Genomic DNA, 22,234 nt, shown 5'->3' on the forward strand with positions numbered 1-22,234 from the left:
TTTCAGACGTGCCTTGGGGTAACTGTTATTTTCACAGATTTAGTGTGTTGCCGCCCCCCCCCCCCCGTCTTTAATTACATTTCTAATTAAAAAAACAAAACAACAAAACAGAAAGCACTCCGCCGCACGGATCCACATCTGCTGTGCTCTCATGAACACACGGTGCAGGAGCGGGACGTTTGCACTGTGCTGTGCTCTCATGAACACACGGTGCAGGAGCGGGACGTTTGCACTGTGCTGTGCTCTCATGAACACACGGTGCAGGAGCGAGACGTTTGCACTGTGCTGTGCTCTCATGAACACACGGTGCAGGAGCGGGACGTTTGCACTGTGCTGTGCTCTCATGAACACACGGTGCAGGAGCGAGACGTTTGCACTGTGCTGTGCTCTCATGAACACACGGTGCAGGAGCGAGACGTTTGCACTGTGCTGTGCTCTCATGAACACACGGTGCAGGAGCGAGACGTTTGCACTGTGCTGTGCTCTCATGAACACACGGTGCAGGAGCGAGACGTTTGCACTGTGCTGTGCTCTCATGAACACACGGTGCAGGAGCGGGACGTTTGCACTGTGCTGTGCTCTCATGAACACACGGTGCAGGAGCGGGACGTTTTCACTGTTCTTGTTTTGGTCATTTTCTTTGTTTTTAATGAAAGCACATCAGATGGGAAGCCTGTAGACTAGACTAAGACACGATACAGAGTAGCAAACTTGCAGCGGCTTCAATAGCCAGCTTTGTGAGCTGCAAGTTGAAGAGATGCGAGGGGGGCTGTAAACAAGCACCCTGCCAGATGTTCATTTAATAAACATGATGTGCTAACGCTACATCATGCTCTAAACATGTCCCGTGGCAGGCATCTGAATCTTTATAGCTTGCAGGGACAATGCTGCTGGCGAGTAACTGGCAATGATCCAGAAACATCATCCTTTTAATGTACAGTAAGTTAAGTGAAAATGCTAGCTGTAGTTTGGCAAGATTTTGTTTTTGTAAGGATGATAATCAGGTCACAAGACATTACTGAAACAGAGTGGATATGATTATGCAATAGCTCCAACCACCTAACATGGAACTTGTTTTGTTGGTGTATCGGTAAACGTGCTCCTAGGATACTGAACACAGGGCAACACATGCCCAAGGAAATCCTCCTTCGAACCCTCCCTGTAAATGTTCCGAAGAGCAGCCTCAATGAAAATAAATAGGTCTCCAGCAAGCAAGGCATCCACCCCAGAGAGCTGATACTGAGGATGACACCGGCGGGGACATGAACAGATGCTTCTGTCATGAGTGTGCAGTGATCGAGAGTGACAGCGACACTCCACCACAGAGACAGATGACTTGTCTCTGCCATTGTTCAGCTTCCCACCTGCTTTCAGCTATTCCTTCACTCTGTTCAGGAGCCACCAAGCCCCTTTTACTGCTCCTGCGTCGGCTAGACGGGTTTGCAGCGCTGACAGTGACAGGGATATTTTATATTTCATGTGTTGCCTGTTACCTAGTCCGCTATGTGTGCTCTCTTTCTCTATTGCTGTTTCTGTTTAGATTGTACCAAGCTTACCAACTAGTCCAGCAAAAACATCCTTTTTCTAGTAGCTTTTAAAGTGTCCTGCATTTCTCCTTGTTTTCTTCATGAAGATGTTTATTTTTTGGCATTGTTTTGTTTTTTTTACAGTGAATCTCATTTTCATTGGATAATAACATTATCAGAGCAAATCTCTTCTTTGGGAATCTGCTGGCTAAAAAGCAATTCCCATGCAATTACAGTTTTTATTGTTTACCATAATGAAGGAGTTAACCCATAATAATGTGCTATTGATTGCTGCCAAGGTAGATTAGGATAATTGAAGCTAATTAAATCTCACAGAAAGTGTAGGGGTCTTGCATGCTAAATCATGCGGGACCTCTGTGGCCCCCCTCGCTGTTTTTAAAGCAGTCCATTAGTCCCTTCAATATCAACTGGAACCCTGCTCGCCACAGTCTACCTTTGTCAAGCCAGAGCCTGTCATTTATTTAAATCCCTTGACTTTTTAAGCCTGTATTTCTACAGATGCAAAGAGCTGGAGCAGTTCTACAGTATTGCTTTCGCATTTCATTCCATCTCAGTGCAGAAGCTATTACAGAGATGAAAGAGCTGGAGAGACAGGAGAGTTTCTTGCGAACCAACAAAGGGGGGGTTTTAACTGGATTGCCATGCAGCTAATCACAAACTTACACTGCACCACAACGACTGTCTGGCCCTGCTGTATATTATATGCATGTCAATGTCTTCTCAGGGAGTAATTTGCATTAGTTATCAGCTACCCCACATTACAGACAGCGGCTTCTTCAGTGTTTTGTCCCGGTACGTAAAGATATAGCTACTGTAAATATGACGAACTTTATCCATTTCATCAAAGTCAAATGTCAAAAAATAGTTTTTATCCCAAATCACAATGAAAGCAGCATTTGAGAACACATCTCTACACTACAGCGTAGCGTTGTCATTCCTAGATCTCTATACTGGTCACGCTGAAGACTTTAACTGACATGAAGTGGCATGGGAGGGGATTAGAGCTGTTCATGAGGCAATCTCAATGGAAGCGGACAGTTCTTTGCTGCCCTCTAACCACAAGTTGTTTCTCCCACACACACAGAAAGATATGACTTATCTACTGCATGTAGCCATCTCACCTTGGAGCCTGATGTTGTCAGCTCGCAGACGCTAAGCAAGGCTTGTGCCCAGTCAGCACGGCTCAGCACTTGAAAGGAAAATCAGATTCTGTAAGAAGTGGCGTTGGCGTCTCAGAAAAGCAGCGGGAGACAAATGCTGTGCTCTACCAAACTTGTGCCATCAAGATACATTTAAGTGATATTATATTTCCTATGAAATCAGACACAGTATATAAGTTATACTACCATCCTAAATGCTAGCTCATAAAAGAAGTGCTGTTCTGGTTGAATGAGCCCTGCTGGGGCCAGAACCCATTTTAACTGCAAGACTGTAAATGTGTTCGACACACGACGCAATTTCTTTACAGCGATAACAGTCGCAATAACAGTTTATCAATAATCAGATGGACTTTCCTTGATAAACATTATTAAATACTGGTAAAGCAGGCATGTATTTTATCAATGAAAGAACGTTTCCATGTATTTTCACAATATTTACAATGCAAGAGCTTGATCCACTGGTAAGTACCCTGTTATTACAATGTAATTACATGCTTATTGATGCTGTACATTCAGGTGCAGCCCTATTGCACAGCAGGAATGAGTACTAGGCTGATACTACATGCCTCTGAATGAATACCAGCTGTCTTGCTGTCAACTCAAGATGCCTGGTAATTAGTGAAGACCTTCAATCCTCCTAGGAACAGGTAGCCTTTTTTTAGCTCTCCCTTTGCATTGTTTATCATGCATCCTGTACGTGAGCATTCCAATCTCTCCGAGCCAAAACACTTCCACTCCTACCATCAGCATCAGCAGCTTCCTAATGAGCTACACAGGGAATAGCGATCAAAGGACAAGACGAGGCTCCTTTGCTAAAAGACTCGGGTTCGTTTCTGAATCGCTCTTGACAGCTGAACACCTGGATCTCTGACAAGCTCCACGTTAGCAATGAAAATGTTCGCTTTGGCTCAACATGTGTGTGCTCTGGTAGTTAAAAAACCAATCCATCAAAATCTAAAGAATCTGCTTGCTGAGGCAACCAGTCCCTTTAGTGGGGCGTTCTGACTCCAGTACACATGCTGTTTATGTCCAGGTGGACTGGTTTACAGCGAGTGTAACATTCATCTCTAGTTCTGGAGTTCATGAAGTTAGCTTAAACACTTCAACGCCAGCAAAGAGTAATATATAAATACTGAATCAACGCTTTGTGGATGCTTAACAGATTATGTGAAATGTACCGACAAGACATCATGCAGCACTTTATAAACTGAAAAAAACAGAGGCTTTATTATTGGGGATACAGTGGGGTTCAGCGTTTTGCTTGAGTTCTGAAATAAAAATGATCTTAAAAGTTTGGATTCTGCTATTGCAGCAAACATATTTGATCTCCTTAAAGCCAGCACTTATATTAAAGTGACTCAGGGGGTCCCCAGCCTGGCTAAAAGGACGAGAGAAACCAGGAGATGAGTGAGCTGCGACAACCTGGCCCTGCCATAAAACATCCACTAGATCAGTGAGACTGTGTGTCCTGCTGGATGCTCACTCAAGAGTCTTTAACAGTGAGCGTGTGCAGTTCCAGTTACTATATAAACGTGGTAATAAAACCCTATTAGGTCCCTGCATGTCAAACTGAATATTTTAGTTTTAATGCTTACTTGCATATTCTGTTGCTGTTTCTTGCAATAACTTCCATTTTCTCTGCAGTGATAATAAATACACAGAGGATAACTCATGAAAAATCATGACATAAGGAATATATTTTATTGTCACCTAGGGGTCACAGCGATAACAATAAAGGTGCCCTGGAGTATAGAGCTTGATTTGAACGGTACAGGACTAATAATGTATCTGCAAAGCTGTGTATGTAACACTGCAAACAAGATGAGGTAACCTTTACATTGCATGAGAATAATGCATCGAGATCAAACCACATGAGTGGTATCTATTTAAAAAAAACACATTTATTAAAGTCTGGAGCAATACTCCTGAAAACCTGCTCTTGTCTGTGCCACGAAAGATCAGTAAAATACCAGGCTGACTCAAAACAAGAAAAGACAAGACAAACAAAAGCCCACATTTTTCTTGGGTTTCTTTTTATTGTGCAGTTTTTAAACCCTTCCCTGTCACTGCTGGGTAATACTGCATGTAGGTCAATGAGATGCAGGGCTCAGCTTGCTTGGCTGCAATGACCAAACCTCAGGCCATTATCCAGAGTGTGGCCACTGAACCCAGGCTAAAGGTCCTGAAGATATGCAGAGTGCCATCGAGTGGAACGCCTTGTCAAATTAATATGCTGGGGGCATGGACCACACTCAAGAGCTGGAGGAGTGTGCGTGTGTGTGCGTGCGTGTGCGTGCATGTGTGTGTGTGTTGTGTGTGTGTGTGTGTGTGTGTGTGTGTGTGTGTGTGTGTGTGTGCATGGGGGGTTGGGGTGCAGAGACTGGATAGAGCCCAAAAGGAGGCTTCATTATTGCTCTCCCTTCATAAGTTCGACAACACAAGTTTTCTTTTCCCTAAACAATGCCATTTAAGAGAATGTGGAAATACGGCTTTACAGCAGCAGAAGGTTGAAACAGAGGGTTTGGAATGGCCTGGTCTAATAATCAGTTCGGTTCGTATTTTTGTACTGAAGCCCCCCATCTAAACGGCAGCCGTCCATCACAGGCTGCTTTGCAATGCAGACCCATCTGGGAACCTTATTAATTGTATGGATTCGATTTGCTGCTAGTTTGATAGATAGCCTGTGTAATTAAAACCCCTCGTCGAAGACTGACAGAATGAAAAAGCATCAGGATTCTTGGATTCGTTATTTTGAAGAGTTGTAGACCGAGCAATTCGTGTTACAGTTTAGCGCTGTCAATCACTGGGGAGAAATGAATAACGGGGCTGCTGTGTACTGAAATGCATGTAAACAGAACAACAAATCAGTTCCTTTGTCTTGCTGACCGTGACCTTGACAGAGATTACTGTGCCGTGGTAAACATGCATAACCATTTAGCAGTTTGCCATGCCATCCGACGCTTTTACCATGCTTTACCATGTTTGCATAAGTGTTACCATGCTGCCACTATGCTTTACCACATTGTCCTTTTGCCATGGAATGGCACAGGTTTCTCATACAAGCTTAAAAGAGAATCTTTGTATCAACCACATTTTGAAAAGTAACGCAAGCTGAAGCTGCAGAAAGCCTTGCTGCCTGGCCTGTGTAGCCATGCTGGTGTACAGAAGCAGTACCTTGGTATTGAAAGTGAAAGGACCCAGCGTGGGGGAGCTGGTAGCTCTGGAAGCGGACTGCCACTTGGTTGCTCCAGCTCCGCACCACTAGCCCCTTCATCAGGATGGACTCGTTGGCCAGGACGGCCGGCTCCTGCCCTCCCAGGTCCTCCAGAGTGACCGTCTCCCCTTCCAGCAAGCTCACGTTCAGGACCTGTAGAGAGGTAATGACAGGGCGGTCAGCTCTCTAGCATGTCCTGTTCCTGTCCAAGCCCCACTAATAATCCCATGGTGGCAGCCCTGTCATGAACCTTGTGTGTTAAATCCCCTTGATATTGTATTACATAATATAAATAGCCTTTCCCACTTCAGAACTGCTTCCACTCATACACTTAGAACGCTTTAGCTTTATTTATATTGACATTCTTATTCCGTGTTCTAGGGAAGGACGCAGTCCAATCAAATTAGATGCCATTTCAGTCAATCAAGCCTTCCAGGTAAACAGACGTCAAGCTGCCCGCTGGAAGACAACAGAAAGGAATGCGCCCGGCTTTGGTTTTGCTTTTCTATTAATCACCTGCTAAACAGTTACACCAGCCGAACGCTCCATGCCAATTCAGCAAAACGCTTTTGACAAGCTGTTAAATTTGCATCGCCGCAATTCATGTTGTCACGCTTCGCCTGATTTGTGGGATTAATTCAGATGACAGTCCCCATCATCCCGGGTTCAATTTACATCCCAGGCAGGTCTCTCGATGTCTGCCTAAAGAAACAAGACACCTGAGGATCGCACTCACTCCTCCTGTGAGATTGCCCCCAGATAAACTAGAAGCACCAAAATGTTTATTTTTTTTTTTTTTTTTTTTTTAAAGGAAAACGTTGTACAGGGAGCACACGTTTACTAGTGTATCCTTTCAGCTTGTTTTAATTGTACAATGCAATGAAACGGATAGGACAAGACAAGCAGCCTCAGACCATATATTTCAATAGAGCAATCAGCAGCATTCCTGAAATAGCCCAAGTTTCCAAGCCAGTGACGTTTAGAACTCCCTATCCAAGGGACCGAGGGGTTTTTCTTTTTTTGTTTTTACAGGAATGAACCAAAATAAATTTATGTGAAAATGTTAATTTTAATTTTATTTATTTATTCTCCTATTTATGAAACATTTGTATGTGAGGTTTTTTTTTATTAAAAAAATGGGCTGTTGTATATTTGAACTTGACAAGAAAATATTCTTGCCACCAGTGATTAAAATGAACATGGAGACACTAGTGATCCCCGCTGTGCAATGAAACTGTCTCCTAGATGACAATGACCTTGATTGACGTCAGCGGGCTCCACAGTCCTTTACTAACGCTGAGTATGGAGGGATGACACATGCTCAAGGTAAAGATTATGTCTCTCTACTGCCCCGCTTTGTTACCAGGAGCGATCGAACGAGGTGCACGGTTATTTATTTTAAAAGCAAGCTTCTCATGGTGGCACGTCTTGTGTCACCCAGATAGTATGATTAATGTCTAGCTGTTTCCACGATCAATACATTCATCCCACTCAGAATAAAACAACAGGGCTCTGGTTGGATCTTGCAATGTCATGTAAGCTTATAAGACCTTGGTGGCAGTTTTTAAAAGATATGGCCTGTAAGAAGAATTAAAACATGTGCTATTACTGGATATTTGCATTTTTTCATTAGCTCCAGTTTTGAATTAAATTTGCTTTTTTTTTTTTTTTTTTTTATTAAAATAGCACATGTAGATCGAGATGAGCATGCAAGCAATTGTCTTTAAGCACTCAAGGGGGGCTATTTTGTGTGTCGCGATTAGATTTCACAAAAATAAGTCTGTAATTCAAGCCAGTATAGCACAGGGTGGCCAGCCCTGGTCCCGGAGAGCCGCAGGGTCTTCTGGTTTTCTCAATTACTTTCTTAATTGGTCAACGCTAATGTTTTTTCCAGGTCTTTAATGATTGATGATTTAATGATACCCAGAACACCTGCAGGATCGTGGCTCTCCAAGATCAGGGCTGGCCATCCTTGCTGTAGTATTATTTTTCACTGGAAACACAGGCTCTCAGTTCAATCATATGAAAACGTCTACAACCTCCAATAATATTTACTGCCATGCAGAATAACCAGATTGCCTGTGCAATGCGTTGTGTTGTTTCCCATGGACAGTACAAGGAGTCTGGATAGAATGGATGAATGAACAGACGAAACCAAGGAATCTGACCGCGAATCACTGCTTAAAAACTCATCCAAATCTCAAATGGTTTATAGCTTAAGAAGCAATAAGTGGATTATGGTCATTGCTACATAATTTGAGTGGGATGATAGCATCGTTGGTAAATGCTTATCATTTCACACCACAGAATATATTCAGTACAATTCTATTGTACGCTTCGGTCCAAATGACAGCTTGCCAGGAGTGCAGTCATGGATTCATTGCTGTATACACAGTGTACAGATAAAACTGGACAGTCAACAAGATGTGCTTCCTGATAATCTGGAGTGCACAAGAAGAATGTATCGAACTGACAGTCCGTTATATTTCAATGTAAAAACAAACACCCTAAACGGCCTGTTGAAAAAAGGATTTAGCTCAGAATTGTTATCTTAAGAAGGTGACATTTATTCCATGGATAATCCGTCTCAGCTGTAATCCAAAGTAAACGGTTATTTTTAAAATGTAATCATAAAGATTGACAGACTTGACTTGTTTGCAATGAATTAAGAAAACCAGCTTCCGCTGTTTGTCTTCCACAGACAAAATGTGTGACTAAACCTTCTCTTAAACAACCAGAACTGATTGTAAACAAAATTTTGTGTTTAAGGATATTTAAATATTTAGATCATTCTGACACCTCTAAACCACCGGGGCTGGTTGGTTCACCTGAAAGTTTTGGAACCAGTGGATTACAAGTTCAAGGTTTAGTAATGCCTGCTTGTGTGTAATAAAGTGAAGAATGTGTGTCCATCTCTGGATGGGATAAACCCTTTAATGCAAGGTAGACAGTGACTTGTTTATCAGCACAGGCGGGCTCTTGTACACCCTCAACATTCAAGGCTTTAATAGGCTGCTTATTGACAGTCTGTGAAGGATATGCCTATAAGAAATAGAGACAATAATGCATGAATGAAGCACCCCTGAGAATGTCTTTCTATACAGAAGAGAGGGCAGACTTGGAAAATAATTGAGGTCAGTGTGTGGTTGCACGTGCAATAGCTCAGGAGAGGTTAGCACACAACTCCTTTTAATAGAAGTGAATTGCAGTCTAACAGCATGTCATAGGAGTTCCTGCAACAAGAGGCTTGATCAGTGTGAATAGCAGCTGAAAGTTTGTATTATGTCTAATCATTAACACTTGTTCTGTAGTGATGCTGCTGTACCTTGGAAAGGGAATGAAATGCAGAATCGATGGGATGATTCCTGAGAAAGGCCTGTATCAAATGTTTGAAATCTATCACTTATCATATCACTTGGATTGAAGTAAAATAATCCATAAAGAATCTTTCAGTGTAAATTAAAGGATTGCATTGATGGGAAATGTAAAACGCTCATCTGGTTCAGTGTCCATGTGATTTTGTAATTCAGAAATGCTGCATCTTCGAGCTGCAGTTTTCCAGATAGCCATGGAAAGTAATGAGGAGATTCCGATGACGTTGTAATTGATAGGGGCAGACTGCACAGAAAGCAGGGAGTAGTGAGTAATAGAGAGGAGCCATTTCTGCATCTTTGTTGAAACATGCAGCTTTAACACTTTGCAGGCTTTCAGCAGAGTCGTGTGTTAAAGATACCCTTAACAATCTTCACAACCGCTAATACAGCACAGAAGAGTTTCCTTGTCAAAGCTGTAACACAACCACAGTATATCTAAAGGGTTAATGTGGGTCTTGGTGCTGGAGCTCTAAACATGAAAAGAGCAGCCATGTCAATGCTCAGCACGTTCTACTCTTGTCTTTGCAGTGCGCTGTACTGTAGAACTGTGACATGGGACCGCTGTTACTAGTGCACTTGAAGCCTGACCGTACAAAATGCATGAAAACTGGTTTCGGAAAATTGCAAAAAGCTAAATGCAGAGGTCAGCCCCCTTAGCCTGCAGAAAATGCCTGTGTGTAGTGCAGTAAAGACTGCTGGAGATCTTCACACAACAAAAAGCAAACATCTTCTGACAGCAGTGGGAGGCAAGCGGCGAGCTGGAGCCGAGATATAAAGGTTAGGGGTCGGAGAGAGCTTGACTGACCGGAGTTCGCTCTTTAAATAGCCCTTTAAAGAGCCCTTAATACTATCTCTGAGAAAAGTTTGCTGTGCACTTCCTGTGCTTTAGCGCTGCCAGCTTTCACTGTGCTTTATAACATTTGCTATGCTTTTACCAGTGCACTGCAAAAGACTTATATGGGTTCCTAAGCAGCTGTTCCAGTTACAGAAAGCATATTACAAGCACGTGCTTACTCACTGAGTTGCGCACATTATGTCACAGCTCAAATTATTAGGCTAAACTTGTATAGCAGTTGAGCATGAAGTTAGAAATTCATAATGCTTACATATGGCATATCCCCATTGCAAACCTTTTAACTGCATAACAACACTGTTGGCAATCCCTGATCTACTGTGCTATTCTCTGAATTCACAAACGTGGCATATAGGGGTCTTTGCCTTGGACTCTGTGCACTGCTGTGTGTTCAGAATCAGGTTCATATTTCTGACTTTCTTTCTGTATTTAATTAATAGATTTCATCTATTAATAAAATACAGAACGCTTCCCTAATTAACCAGACCACTGCTTGCAGAAGAAGGAGGCCGTTGGGAAATTGCAAGTGTGTAAGACAGAGTTTTGACTACTAATTAAAGATAGTAATTAAGAAGGAATGAAGTAAATGATGTAGCACCAGAAGCATCTGTTCTAGCAGGAGATCCGGGGCCCTAAGAGAGATGGTTCTGAAGCAGCTAGCTGATGTACCAGCCTCAATGTTGAGGTCACCAGAGGTAAATGCCAAGCTGCTAAATATAAGAAGCTCTGTATCACTCATGCTGCCTCAGAGGAGTCGCATTGCAGGTCCTCGTATTCCTCGAATCCATTCCCGTAAACCACTTAGTGTGTGTCAAGCGATGAAATCCCACAGAACAGGGACATGACAGGAACATCCGCTGGGTCAAGCTACAGACACAGAATGCAGAAAATACTGTAGCAAAAGAAGGTAGGCACAAGGTCCTGAAATGAGACGGGAAGCCAAACAGACATTGCTAAAAGCAGGAGAATATCCCAGCTTTCCATTCTCATGTGGTTCCTTTGACATGTGTTACCAGTTTTGCCTGTGCTTCCAACCACACTGTGCTTTGCTCCTGGTGCACACCAGTCATCTTTTGTAATGAACAATGTTAAAGGGAAAGTGATTGAAGCCATAGTGCGGCTTTATTCTCTGTTGTATAGTACAGCGCTATTCAAACATACACCACCATTCCAAAAGTGGAAAAAAGCCTCCTGATTGAATGCTGCCATAAAACTGTGTTTTGTATTTTTTTTATTAATTTTTTTTTTTGTTTCTATACAGTTCCTCAGGCTTCGAGTGATTTGACAAACTGTATTTTAAATCAAGTTTTGAAGCTAATCCTCCCGTTTGTGTTTCTAATATTGTCAAACCCAGCTAGTGCTTTAAAAGCTTTGATCAGTAATGCACTTTCCAGGTGTGATTGCTTCAGAGTTAACCCTTGCACAGCTGGAGCCTGCAGGTATGGTGCAGGGTAGCATTATCGTTTCAAACACAAGCGCAGGTGGAGAGGGCTGCACTGCACAACCCTGCACTGGCTTATCTAAACACTCATTAGGTCCTTCTGGAAATCCCCTTTGCGTTTTTTATATGCAATTTGTTATTTCCCAGAAAAGCAGTCGGAAGCAGGTTTCTCTCTAGGTTTTGCCTGATGCGATCTACCCTGATCTACTGAACAGATGACAAGCCTTGCAGCATTAATCACCGCTTTCTGAAAGAGCTTGTGGTGTTCTCGTCACATCAGAAGAGGCAGGTGTTCCAGACTCTCCAGCTAATAGTTACCAGAAATTTTATTGTATGAAACACACACTTATTCCTTCTGATGACATGCTTGTCATCACCAGTCACTCTAGAACAATGGTCCTTAATCATTACATTGAGTAGCCACTATCATTTCCAATATAATAATATAGCATTTGCTACAGTATATTAAAGGAAGCTAAAGGTCCAACGCTGCTCTAAAAAAACCAAACAAAAAATTCATTACAAACAGCACACTGAAAATAACTAAGGTTGAAGCTTACAGAACTGAACCCTTTGCATTCCTATCCTTTCCAGCCATTTCACTATATCTCTCAGCTGACAAGACTCTTTGATATTGCTCCAGTTAGACTGCAATGAGAGGCATCTCTCTCCAGTTAGACTGCAACGCGAGGCATCTCTCTCCAGTTAGACTGCAACGCGAGGCATCTCTCTCCAGTTAGACTGCAACGCGAGGCATCTCTCTCCAGTTAGACTGCAACGCGAGGCATCTCTCTCCAGTTAGACTGCAACGCGAGGCATCTCTCTCCAGTTAGACTGCAACGCGAGGCATCTCTCTCCAGTTAGACTGCAACGCGAGGCATCTCTCTCCAGTTAGACTGCAACGCGAGGCATCTCTCTCCAGTTAGACTGCAACGCGAGGCATCTCTCTCCAGTTAGACTGCAACGCGAGGCATCTCTCTCCAGTTAGACTGCAACGCGAGGCATCTCTCTCCAGTTAGACTGCAACGCGAGGCATCTCTCTCCAGTTAGACTGCAACGCGAGGCATCTCTCTCCAGTTAGACTGCAACGCGAGGCATCTCTCTCCAGTTAGACTGCAACGCGAGGCATCTCTCTCCAGTTAGACTGCAACGCGAGGCATCTCTCTCCAGTTAGACTGCAACGCGAGGCATCTCTCTCCAGTTAGACTGCAACGAGGCATCTCTCTCCAGTTAGACTGCAACGCGAGGCATCTCTCTCCAGTTAGAGGCATCTCTCTCCAGTTAGACTGCAACGCAGTTAGACTGGCGAGGCATCTCTCTCCAGTTAGACTGCAACGCGAGGCATCTCTCTCCAGTTAGACTGCAACGCGAGGCATCTCTCTCCAGTTAGACTGCAACGCGAGGCATCTCTCTCCAGTTAGACTGCAACGCGCATCTCTCTCCAGTTAGACTGCAACGCGAGGCATCTCTCTCCAGTTAGACTGCAACGAGGCATCTCTCTCCAGTTAGACTGCAACGCGAGGCATCTCTCTCCAGTTAGACTGCAACGCGAGGCATCTCTCTCCAGTTAGACTGCAACGCGAGGCATCTCTCTCCAGTTAGACTGCAACGCGAGGCATCTCTCTCCAGTTAGACTGCAACGCGAGGCATCTCTCTCCAGTTAGACTGCAACGCGAGGCATCTCTCTCCAGTTAGACTGCAACGCGAGGCATCTCTCTCCAGTTAGACTGCAACGCGAGGCATCTCTCTCCAGTTAGACTGCAACGCGAGGCATCTCTCTCCAGTTAGACTGCAACGCGAGGCATCTCTCTCCAGTTAGACTGCAACGCGAGGCATCTCTCTCCAGTTAGACTGCAACGCGAGGCATCTCTCTCCAGTTAGACTGCAACGCGAGGCATCTCTCTCCAGTTAGACTGCAACGCGAGGCATCTCTCTCCAGTTAGACTGCAACGCGAGGCATCTCTCTCCAGTTAGACTGCAACGCGAGGCATCTCTCTCCAGTTAGACTGCAACGCGAGGCATCTCTCTCCAGTTAGACTGCAACGCGAGGCATCTCTCTCCAGTTAGACTGCAACGCGACTGCAACGCGAGGCATCTCTCTCCAGTTAGACTGCAACGCGAGGCATCTCTCTCCAGTTAGACTGCAACGCGAGGCATCTCTCTCCAGTTAGACTGCAACGCGAGGCATCTCTCTCCAGTTAGACTGCAACGCGAGGCATCTCTCTCCAGTTAGACTGCAACGCGAGGCATCTCTCTCCAGTTAGACTGCAACGCGAGGCATCTCTCTCCAGTTAGACTGCAACGCGAGGCATCTCTCTCCAGTTAGACTGCAACGCGAGGCATCTCTCTCCAGTTAGACTGCAACGCGAGGCATCTCTCTCCAGTTAGACTGCAACGCGAGGCATCTCTCTCCAGTTAGACTGCAACGCGAGGCATCTCTCTCCAGTTAGACTGCAACGCGAGGCATCTCTCTCCAGTTAGACTGCAACGCGAGGCATCTCTCTCCAGTTAGACTGCAACGCGAGGCATCTCTCTCCAGTTAGACTGCAACGCGAGGCATCTCTCTCCAGTTAGACTGCAACGCGAGGCATCTCTCTCCAGTTAGACTGCAACGCGAGGCATCTCTCTCCAGTTAGACTGCAACGCGAGGCATCTCTCTCCAGTTAGACTGCAACGCGAGGCATCTCTCTCCAGTTAGACTGCAACGCGAGGCATCTCTCTCCAGTTAGACTGCAACGAGGCATCTCTCTCCAGTTAGACTGCAACGCGAGGATCTCTCTCCAGTTAGACTGCAACGCGAGGCATCTCTCTCCAGTTAGACTGCAACGCGAGGCATCTCTCTCCAGTTAGACTGCAACGCGAGGCATCTCTCTCCAGTTAGACTGCAACGCGAGGCATCTCTCTCCAGTTAGACTGCAACGCGAGGCATCTCTCTCCAGTTAGACTGCAACGCGAGGCATCTCTCTCCAGTTAGACTGCAACGCGAGGCATCTCTCTCCAGTTAGACTGCAACGCGAGGCATCTCTCTCCAGTTAGACTGCAACGCGAGGCATCTCTCTCCAGTTAGACTGCAACGCGAGGCATCTCTCTCCAGTTAGACTGCAACGCGAGGCATCTCTCTCCAGTTAGACTGCAACGCGAGGCATCTCTCTCCAGTTAGACTGCAACGCGATAGGGTTAAGGTAAGGGTTTGGGTTATATCGTGCAACAAGTTTTACACATAAGTACATAGTAACTATACATCATAACATTGTAATTACGTGTAAGTACACATTAGTTCCTATGTACTTAATGGGTAAAACTTTTTTGCCGTACACATTAAACAGATTTGGGTTGCATAATGGATGAATGCTTGATCCTGTCTGATCTTAGTGATCCTGGTTTTCGAATGCAGAGGGAATATCATTTCCCGGTAGAAACACAATTATTTTGAGTTATTTTTTTTTCCTCCGGGTTCCCTACGCTGCCCTGGTTGCACCTACAGGGATTTACAATCAGCAGGCTAATCTGTGGAACGATTGTAACCCACAGGCTAGCTAACTGTCCTCCACCAGCTTGCCAGTATATGTGCAGTTTATATTAATGCTCCAAAGGAAGGTGCCCCTTACTTATTTCTGCAATATTTTCAGTGCTATTACAGATCTAGCTCTGTGTTTTTGATGCAGTGCTCCAATGAATCAGGAACGTATGTTTGTTTTTGGTGCAATTAATTAATTTTAAAAAAGCCTCGTACCCTACATATAAAAACTGCTATGCCAGCATCTAAACACGTCTCGAGATGAAAGGCACCCCCTGCTGGCTGCTATCTGTTTTTCTAGTTCTAGTTATGATTCAGGTGTCCAGTTTGTTTGTTTGTTACAGTTGATAAGCAGTCTCAAAGGTATTGTCAGTTTTGATCCAAGCTCACCCTGATTTTATTGATGAGAGTTTATGTGATTTTCAAACTGCCCCGGGTAGAGTTTGTTTCTAAGTTGAAAAGGTAAGCTCTAGAGTTGTTGTTTTTTTTATCCCACATGAGAGGTAAACATTTAGAACCTGAAACAATTTAAGTGGTGTGGAAATGAGCATTAATTTATTTTAGGACAGCATTTAGTTTAAAAAAAAAAATAGAGTTGAAAAAAAAAAGTTGAAAAGGTAAGCTCTAGAGTTGTTGTTTTTTTTATCCCACATGAGAGGTAAACATTTAGAACCTGAAACAATTTAAGTGGTGTGGAAATGAGCATTAATTTATTTTAGGACAGCATTTAGTTTAAAAAAAAAAATACAGCAACTTGCTTGGAATTTACTTAACACACACAAAACAAAAGATAATTAGGAAGGAATCTGTTTCATCAATACAGCTTTCACGAAGCATAATGCTGGGCATTTCCTCCCCACGATAAACTCCTGATTGTGTTTAAATATCCCCGAGACAGTGTATGAGGACGCTCAAGTGTAAATAACCCTTTCCCTCCGCAGTGTCCCTTGTTCATTTGTTTACTGAATGGAGAGCAGCACATCAGTGACGAAGCCTGTCCCATTTTATTCTTCATCACTGCAAGGTTTATGGGGTTCAGTGTCAAATGCATTTCATTTTCAGCTGTCAGAATGGGACCAAATTCAAATGAAAGTGCTTGAATCGACAGAGCAATTCCTCCAGCGTTAGACAGCTAAAGGCTATGTTTATTATCAATGGGCTATTGATCTCCGAGGCTCCGCTGGTCTGCCAGCACAGCAAGTGGCAGGAGCAGAGTGCTGCCCTGTGCCCTGTTAGAGGTGGGCACTGGCTGCTTGTGATGCACCATGGAACAAAGTGAAGAGCAACTACGTGGCAAACAGTACAGCAGCATTCCGGGCATTGTGGTGTGATCCTCGGATTGTTACCAGTGCCCAGCACTAACCACCGCTAAACACAGAATCACCTTTACACAAGGGTTTCTCTTTTCTCAATGCAGGTATTAATGACAGCAGCTAATGACCGGTTTCTCAAGACCCACCTGTTCTCTCTTGCTTTCCATGCTCTCTAAGCCTGATATCTGCTATTAGCTGCTGTTACTATTTCATGTATTATGCTCCTATCATGTATTATGTACTTTCCACTGTATTTAATGTATTATGCATTGTGTTTTTTACTGTATCACGTATGATGCATTTCTCTGTATTTGAAGTATTATGGATTTGCTTGTTGTTACTGCATCTTGTAAAGCGCTTTGTGATGGTGCTCCACTATGAAAGGCGCTATATAAAATAAAGATTGATCGATTGATTGATTAATAACAAAGTTCTGGATTTCATAATATTACACCACCCCACATAGAAATCTATAGTGTGTAACTTACAATCCACTGGAAATCAACAACGGTGACCTTTTAAAATCTCTGCTTGCTACATAAACAGTAGGTACAGTAGTGTTTTCATAATGACGAAATCATGTTTTCCAACATATATTTGGACCAATATTAAAAAAAAAAGACAGTAGCATATAAATTTAACACACATGTGCATGTAAAATATTAAAAATCAACTTGTCATTTTGTATATGCAGTTCAATAAAAAGGCTCCTTCAAGTAAACAAGCCATTCAACAGTGGCATTATTCCCTTTCAGATGAACCAGTGTGGCATTCATCTGATGAGCCAAACACACATGGGTAGCCTGTTCCACTGAAGAAGGCCCTCAGTAAATGAAGCCCTGTAATTCACCCTCACAACCACTGCAAACGATACTCCACTATTCCCCTCGGGAGAACAAGGAGATGACATGAATATAAAACAGCTTTTATGTCATCCACTGAAAGAAATGCTGTTTAATTTGCCCCCCTGTAAGTGTGAGGGCGAGTGGCATGGTGGAGAGAGAGGCATGCTCACGGAATCTGACAGGCACATTTGCTTGAGTATCTCGCTGAGATTTAATTTCTTGAGTACACCTGGAGGAGTTTTAAAACGTGGCATTGGAAAAGCTTTAGAAGCGTCCTCTGCTCCCTTCCGTTCCCGATGTCCTCTTTCACCTCTCCTCTCAGTGTCGGCGCTGAATATATAATGAATATCTCTCACTCAAGAGCCCTGTTCTTCTGACTTCCTTTGCTTTATTCAACTGCCAGTCAGCTTTGCACATTCTCCTGCAGAGGACTAACGGGAAATTAAGTGTCTTCTTTCTTTAGTTTTAAAACACAGAGGCGATACATTATAATAATGCTGACAAAAGGCTGCTGCCAGAGGTTTATAAACTTGGCTTTGCATTGCTGGGTTGCAAAGCTCTGGTGTCAAAGTAAGATAGAGCAGCAAGCTATAAATCCAGAATTACTGGCTTAGATCTACAGCCGAAAACCTGCACAGATGTCATGAGGGCAACTGAATTAGTGAAGGGTCCTTACACAGTAAAGCCCAATGCATGTGTAATTTACTGTTGTAATGGCTTAACTGTGCATAGAGGCTGATCTTACTAACTAGTTTGTGAATCTAATCTGATACGCATTAGTTAGATGCAGCATGTCTCACATTTTTCCAAACATAACACATTATGATAAATGTTTGGTTTTTGAATTTTTTTTTTTTTCAATGCTACGAATCAGCTATAATTAATCGATCTTTCCCGATATTTCAACCATAAATTCAGGAAGTGAGGTGGGGATGCATATTAGCTTCGCACATTGCACTGAAGCTCATAGGTGAAGCCTGTGCAACACTGATATGCTTCCCCACCTCACTTCCTCACAATCACCCTTAAAGAGCCTTTTCAAATTAAATTTAGCTGGAATAGTTTGTGAGTAGGATGCATAATAATTTAAACAGAAATAACAATATAGAATCCTGCAGAACACGTTTAATCGGTTATGACACAGATAATACATTTAATATAATGCAAAGTAGCCCTTTTAATCTCGAGGTCAAGGAGATGCAGAATCAATAACTAAGAGCAAGGATGAATCAGGAACATAACATGAGAAGACAAGAATCCTCATCAAAAGAGGCTTAACTAAGACCTCAGTCATCCATTCTTTACAATGGAAGGCAAGGATAATGATTGTTTGTTTTAACATTCAATGAAACAGAAAATAATTTATTGTGAGCATGAAGCAAATCAGTGCAGCGAGTTTATTACAGTAAAACACAGGACATTAAATACAAGACCGTTTCTATTTCAGTTCCTTGTTTTTGTTGGGGGGGGATAAACATTTAATTTAGAGAGATTTTCTGAAATGTGTTTAAGAGCCTGAAAAGCCAGGGATTTGAAACAAATTGCTTTTCTGCGTAATGGCATTTGGGTTACCAATCTGAATGGCTTTAAGATGATATGCTTATCTGAACACAGCGATTAATTAGTGCTGAGTTTTAATAGGCTTAGCTTTAATGGGCTACTGTACATGCAGAGACACAGAGGTCTGGGGGGATATGGCTCATGCAGCCAGGCTGGAGGGAAGCGGTTCCCTGGCTCCTGCTGCAGGTTATCAGAGGTTTAAAAACATGCCTCTCAGCAGAATGGAGTGAAGCAGTAGCGCGGCACTCAATGCACATTCTCTTAGAAAAGAAGGCTCCTTCGAGGATTCTAAATGGAACCGTTGGAACCACACTGCATCATATTTGGAACCCAATCAGGAAATACAAAGTAAACATGTGCCGGATTAAGATTCTAGTGGGGCCAATATGGAACCATGTGCTATTGATCAGAAACTTCATTTTACACTACTTAAGAGTTATTTTGTCCCCGTCCACTTTTGATGCGTCCAGTTGACCCCAGTTGGTTTTATAGTGTTTTTTACAGACACACTCCCCAGATCTCTCAGTGCAGACAAGCATGAGACCCAACAAATCCAAAAGAAGCCACGCTCACTTGAGCAAAGCACTCAGCGTTTGACGAGAGTCTGTTATGAGTCCCGGGGATCCTCACATTATTCAACCAATTGAAAACACTGTTCCAAAGACTTTTCACTGAAATGCTTGTCAAAAAAAAAACCTAATCGCTTCTTTTCAGTACTTCTATAATTCTCACGATTTTATAGGCAAGGATAACCGTTCGGTTCCCTTCTAGACTACACATCGTTTCAGGCATATCACATTCATAATTGCTATGGAGATTGCATTGCTGGGCGGAGGTTTCTAGCAGGTCTAGCACAGTGAAGGAAGTGAAGCAAGCAAAGGTATTGTAAACGCAGCACATGGTCTCCAAGCCCGTTTCTTATTTCTGAGAAATCCTCCACACATGTCTGATCATCTTCACTCAGTCACCCGTCACCAAGGCTCTGGAGATCCCCCGCTCTGCTCCAGGTCACTCTTCCTCATCATCTCTTCCAGAGGCTGTCAGTGGTTAAGTATTGCTCGAGTACTGTCACAGCACTGAAGTCCGAAACAAGTTGCTCTGATTTCCTTAGACTTCATCGCCGGTGTAGGATTGACTCACATGGCTGTGTCTTTCTTTACTCGCACAGTCCATTATGAATTCATTTCGGTACAATTTCCTTTTAAGAATTCCATTTAAAAAAGGACAGTTTTTCTGTTTAAATAAGCCAGCCACATTAAGGAGGATCTTTCAGTGGCACAGCGCCTCCTAGCACCAAAAACCACACCACAGACACTGCAGAACCTGATATTCCTTGAGAGGATCTCTCAGTTATTAACACTGCGGGAAAGCCTTTTTTATAGCCTACCAATCATCCTGCCATTACAATTACGGCACCTCACTTCTCAACAGAGGAACAGCAGGATCTTAGAACCTCTTTGTCGCTAGGCAACCATAAACAGCTGCTGCTGAAAAGCAAATTTTGGGCTTAATTTGCTTCGTGTTCAGGTTGCTTTTTGACGCCCTATAACGTTTCATGCCTGCTTTCATGCTCCTGGGAATCTGAAATACTCAAGAGACAGATATATGGGATACTGGCAGTTTGGTATACAGCTTCTCCTGCTACATGGAGCTAGACTGTCCTCAGTGCAGAATAGAGGGCAGGCGCAGATTAGTTCACTGTAGTTGGTTTTTGTTCCAATCCAGGAAGTACAGTACAGACTTTATATGTGCTGCTGCCATTACAATATTGTGTGACACTGTTCCCAAAAATGTACGTTGATTTGTAACACCAAGATACCTTTAAAAGAATGAGCAGATACAAGATTTTAGCCAATACTACAACTACTACAATGACCACGACTACTACTTTAGTTTTGAACTAGGCGGACTGTATTGTTTTGTTATCCCCTCAAGTCCGACCTTGTCTGAAGTTGTTCTTATCTCTTTTCAGATGCCCACTGATAAACGAATGACTCCACTTGGGCAGGACACACTGCATTAACAAGTACCAAGCTTACAGTAGGAGCCTGGAATCCAATAATGTGAAAGCAGACTGGCTTACCATGTAGCAAGGTTATCTGTACCTGGAAAGAATGGAGTGTCAAGACATGCTTATACATCACAATGCACTGGGCAAGTGTGTAATGTAGTACTGTTGCATACATTACATATTGTGCAATGGGCACTGCTGTGTTTTCTCAGGGCAGTGTTTTTGTATAAGAGTCTGTCCTATTCCACCTCCACCTATTCAATAGCACTAGTTTCTCTCCCTGTTCAAGTCTGGCATCGCAGGCCATCGAAACATGTCGACAAGCAGATGAGTTTAAAAATGCAGGCAGATCAAGCAATGCCATTTTTGGCCTAGGGCTCTGAATTTTATATGTAGCAGTTTTTTTTCCTTCCTCCTCCTGCTGCTGCATTTTGAAAACTCACAGATCAGGCCACATTTTTTTTTAGACAATGCAATTTTAACTCAGACTGGCTCAGAACCGTTTTAATGGGCACTGACACCAGACTGGCTTGGCATCTCAGCCCAATGAATTGAGCATAAAGGCAAGGGCTTGACAGAAGTGTCTAACCTCGCAGTTCTAAGAAGAATGTCTTGCCATTCAACTGAAGAGCAAACTCTGTAGTGGAGAGACAAGTATGTGCCTCATACTGATGTCAGTACATACAATGAACTCGTTGCACTGTATTACTCACACCTGTGCAGTGCTGTGATCTCCGCTCCAGTCTATTCCATTGTGCTGCTGTCGCTGGTAATGCTGGAGACTGCTGCTGGTTGAGGAAGAGTTTCTTCTGTGTATTACAGTGGTGTGCTGATGGTATCCCAGTGGGCATTTTAAAACTTTTCTGTTGATGCTGTGCCCTTCAATTCACACAATAACATCTTGAAGCCTCTCTAGGCTTTTTCATGACACCTTTGTTCTTTGCAACAGTTTTAGAGTAAATCCTTGTAAGCTGTTAAAGTTCCAGCCTCACTCTTAAAGCTGTAAAGACTGTGGGCTGCCCTCGCAGCAGCAGTCTAGATTTATTCTCTTGCGTTGAAAATCTTTTTGCAGGCTGTTTTCTCTCTGAAGTTTTGACAAGCTTATCCTATGGGTTGCAAATGGAACTGTACCTAATCTAACTGTTCATGAGAAAACTGCAATAAAAACCTGCACTAAAACAAATGTCTTAAATGCACCAGTTTTGTACATTTAGTTTTTCCTTTAAACAAAATCAAAAGTGGTGCTAACTTTGCTCTAGAGCAGAAACTGAGACGCTCTGAATCCTCTAGCATGTTGTAAGGGTTGGTGTTAGGCGGTGAAGATGTATACCGCACACACACACCCCCCCCCCCCCCCAAAAAAAAAAACAACAGACTGACGCTCAGAAGTTGCAGCAAG

At 43.3% G+C, this 22,234-nt stretch overlaps 1 protein-coding gene across 1 annotated transcript in view; it reads right to left on the minus strand.

The window, feature by feature from the left end:
• Positions 1-4,065: 4,065 nt before the first annotated feature.
• LOC121305061 (seizure protein 6 homolog) overlaps positions 4,066-22,234 on the minus strand; it is an 86,062-nt gene continuing 67,893 nt past the window's right edge. The window contains exons 4-5 of the mRNA XM_041236588.1: positions 5,882-6,074; positions 4,066-4,085 (exon numbers count right to left, since the gene is read on the minus strand). Coding sequence (XP_041092522.1) covers positions 4,066-4,085; positions 5,882-6,074 — 213 coding nt within the window. The remainder of the gene's footprint in view (positions 4,086-5,881; positions 6,075-22,234) is intronic.

The sequence above is a fragment of the Polyodon spathula genome, chromosome 41 (assembly GCF_017654505.1).
Source record: "Polyodon spathula isolate WHYD16114869_AA chromosome 41, ASM1765450v1, whole genome shotgun sequence".
NCBI lineage: Eukaryota > Metazoa > Chordata > Actinopteri > Acipenseriformes > Polyodontidae > Polyodon > Polyodon spathula.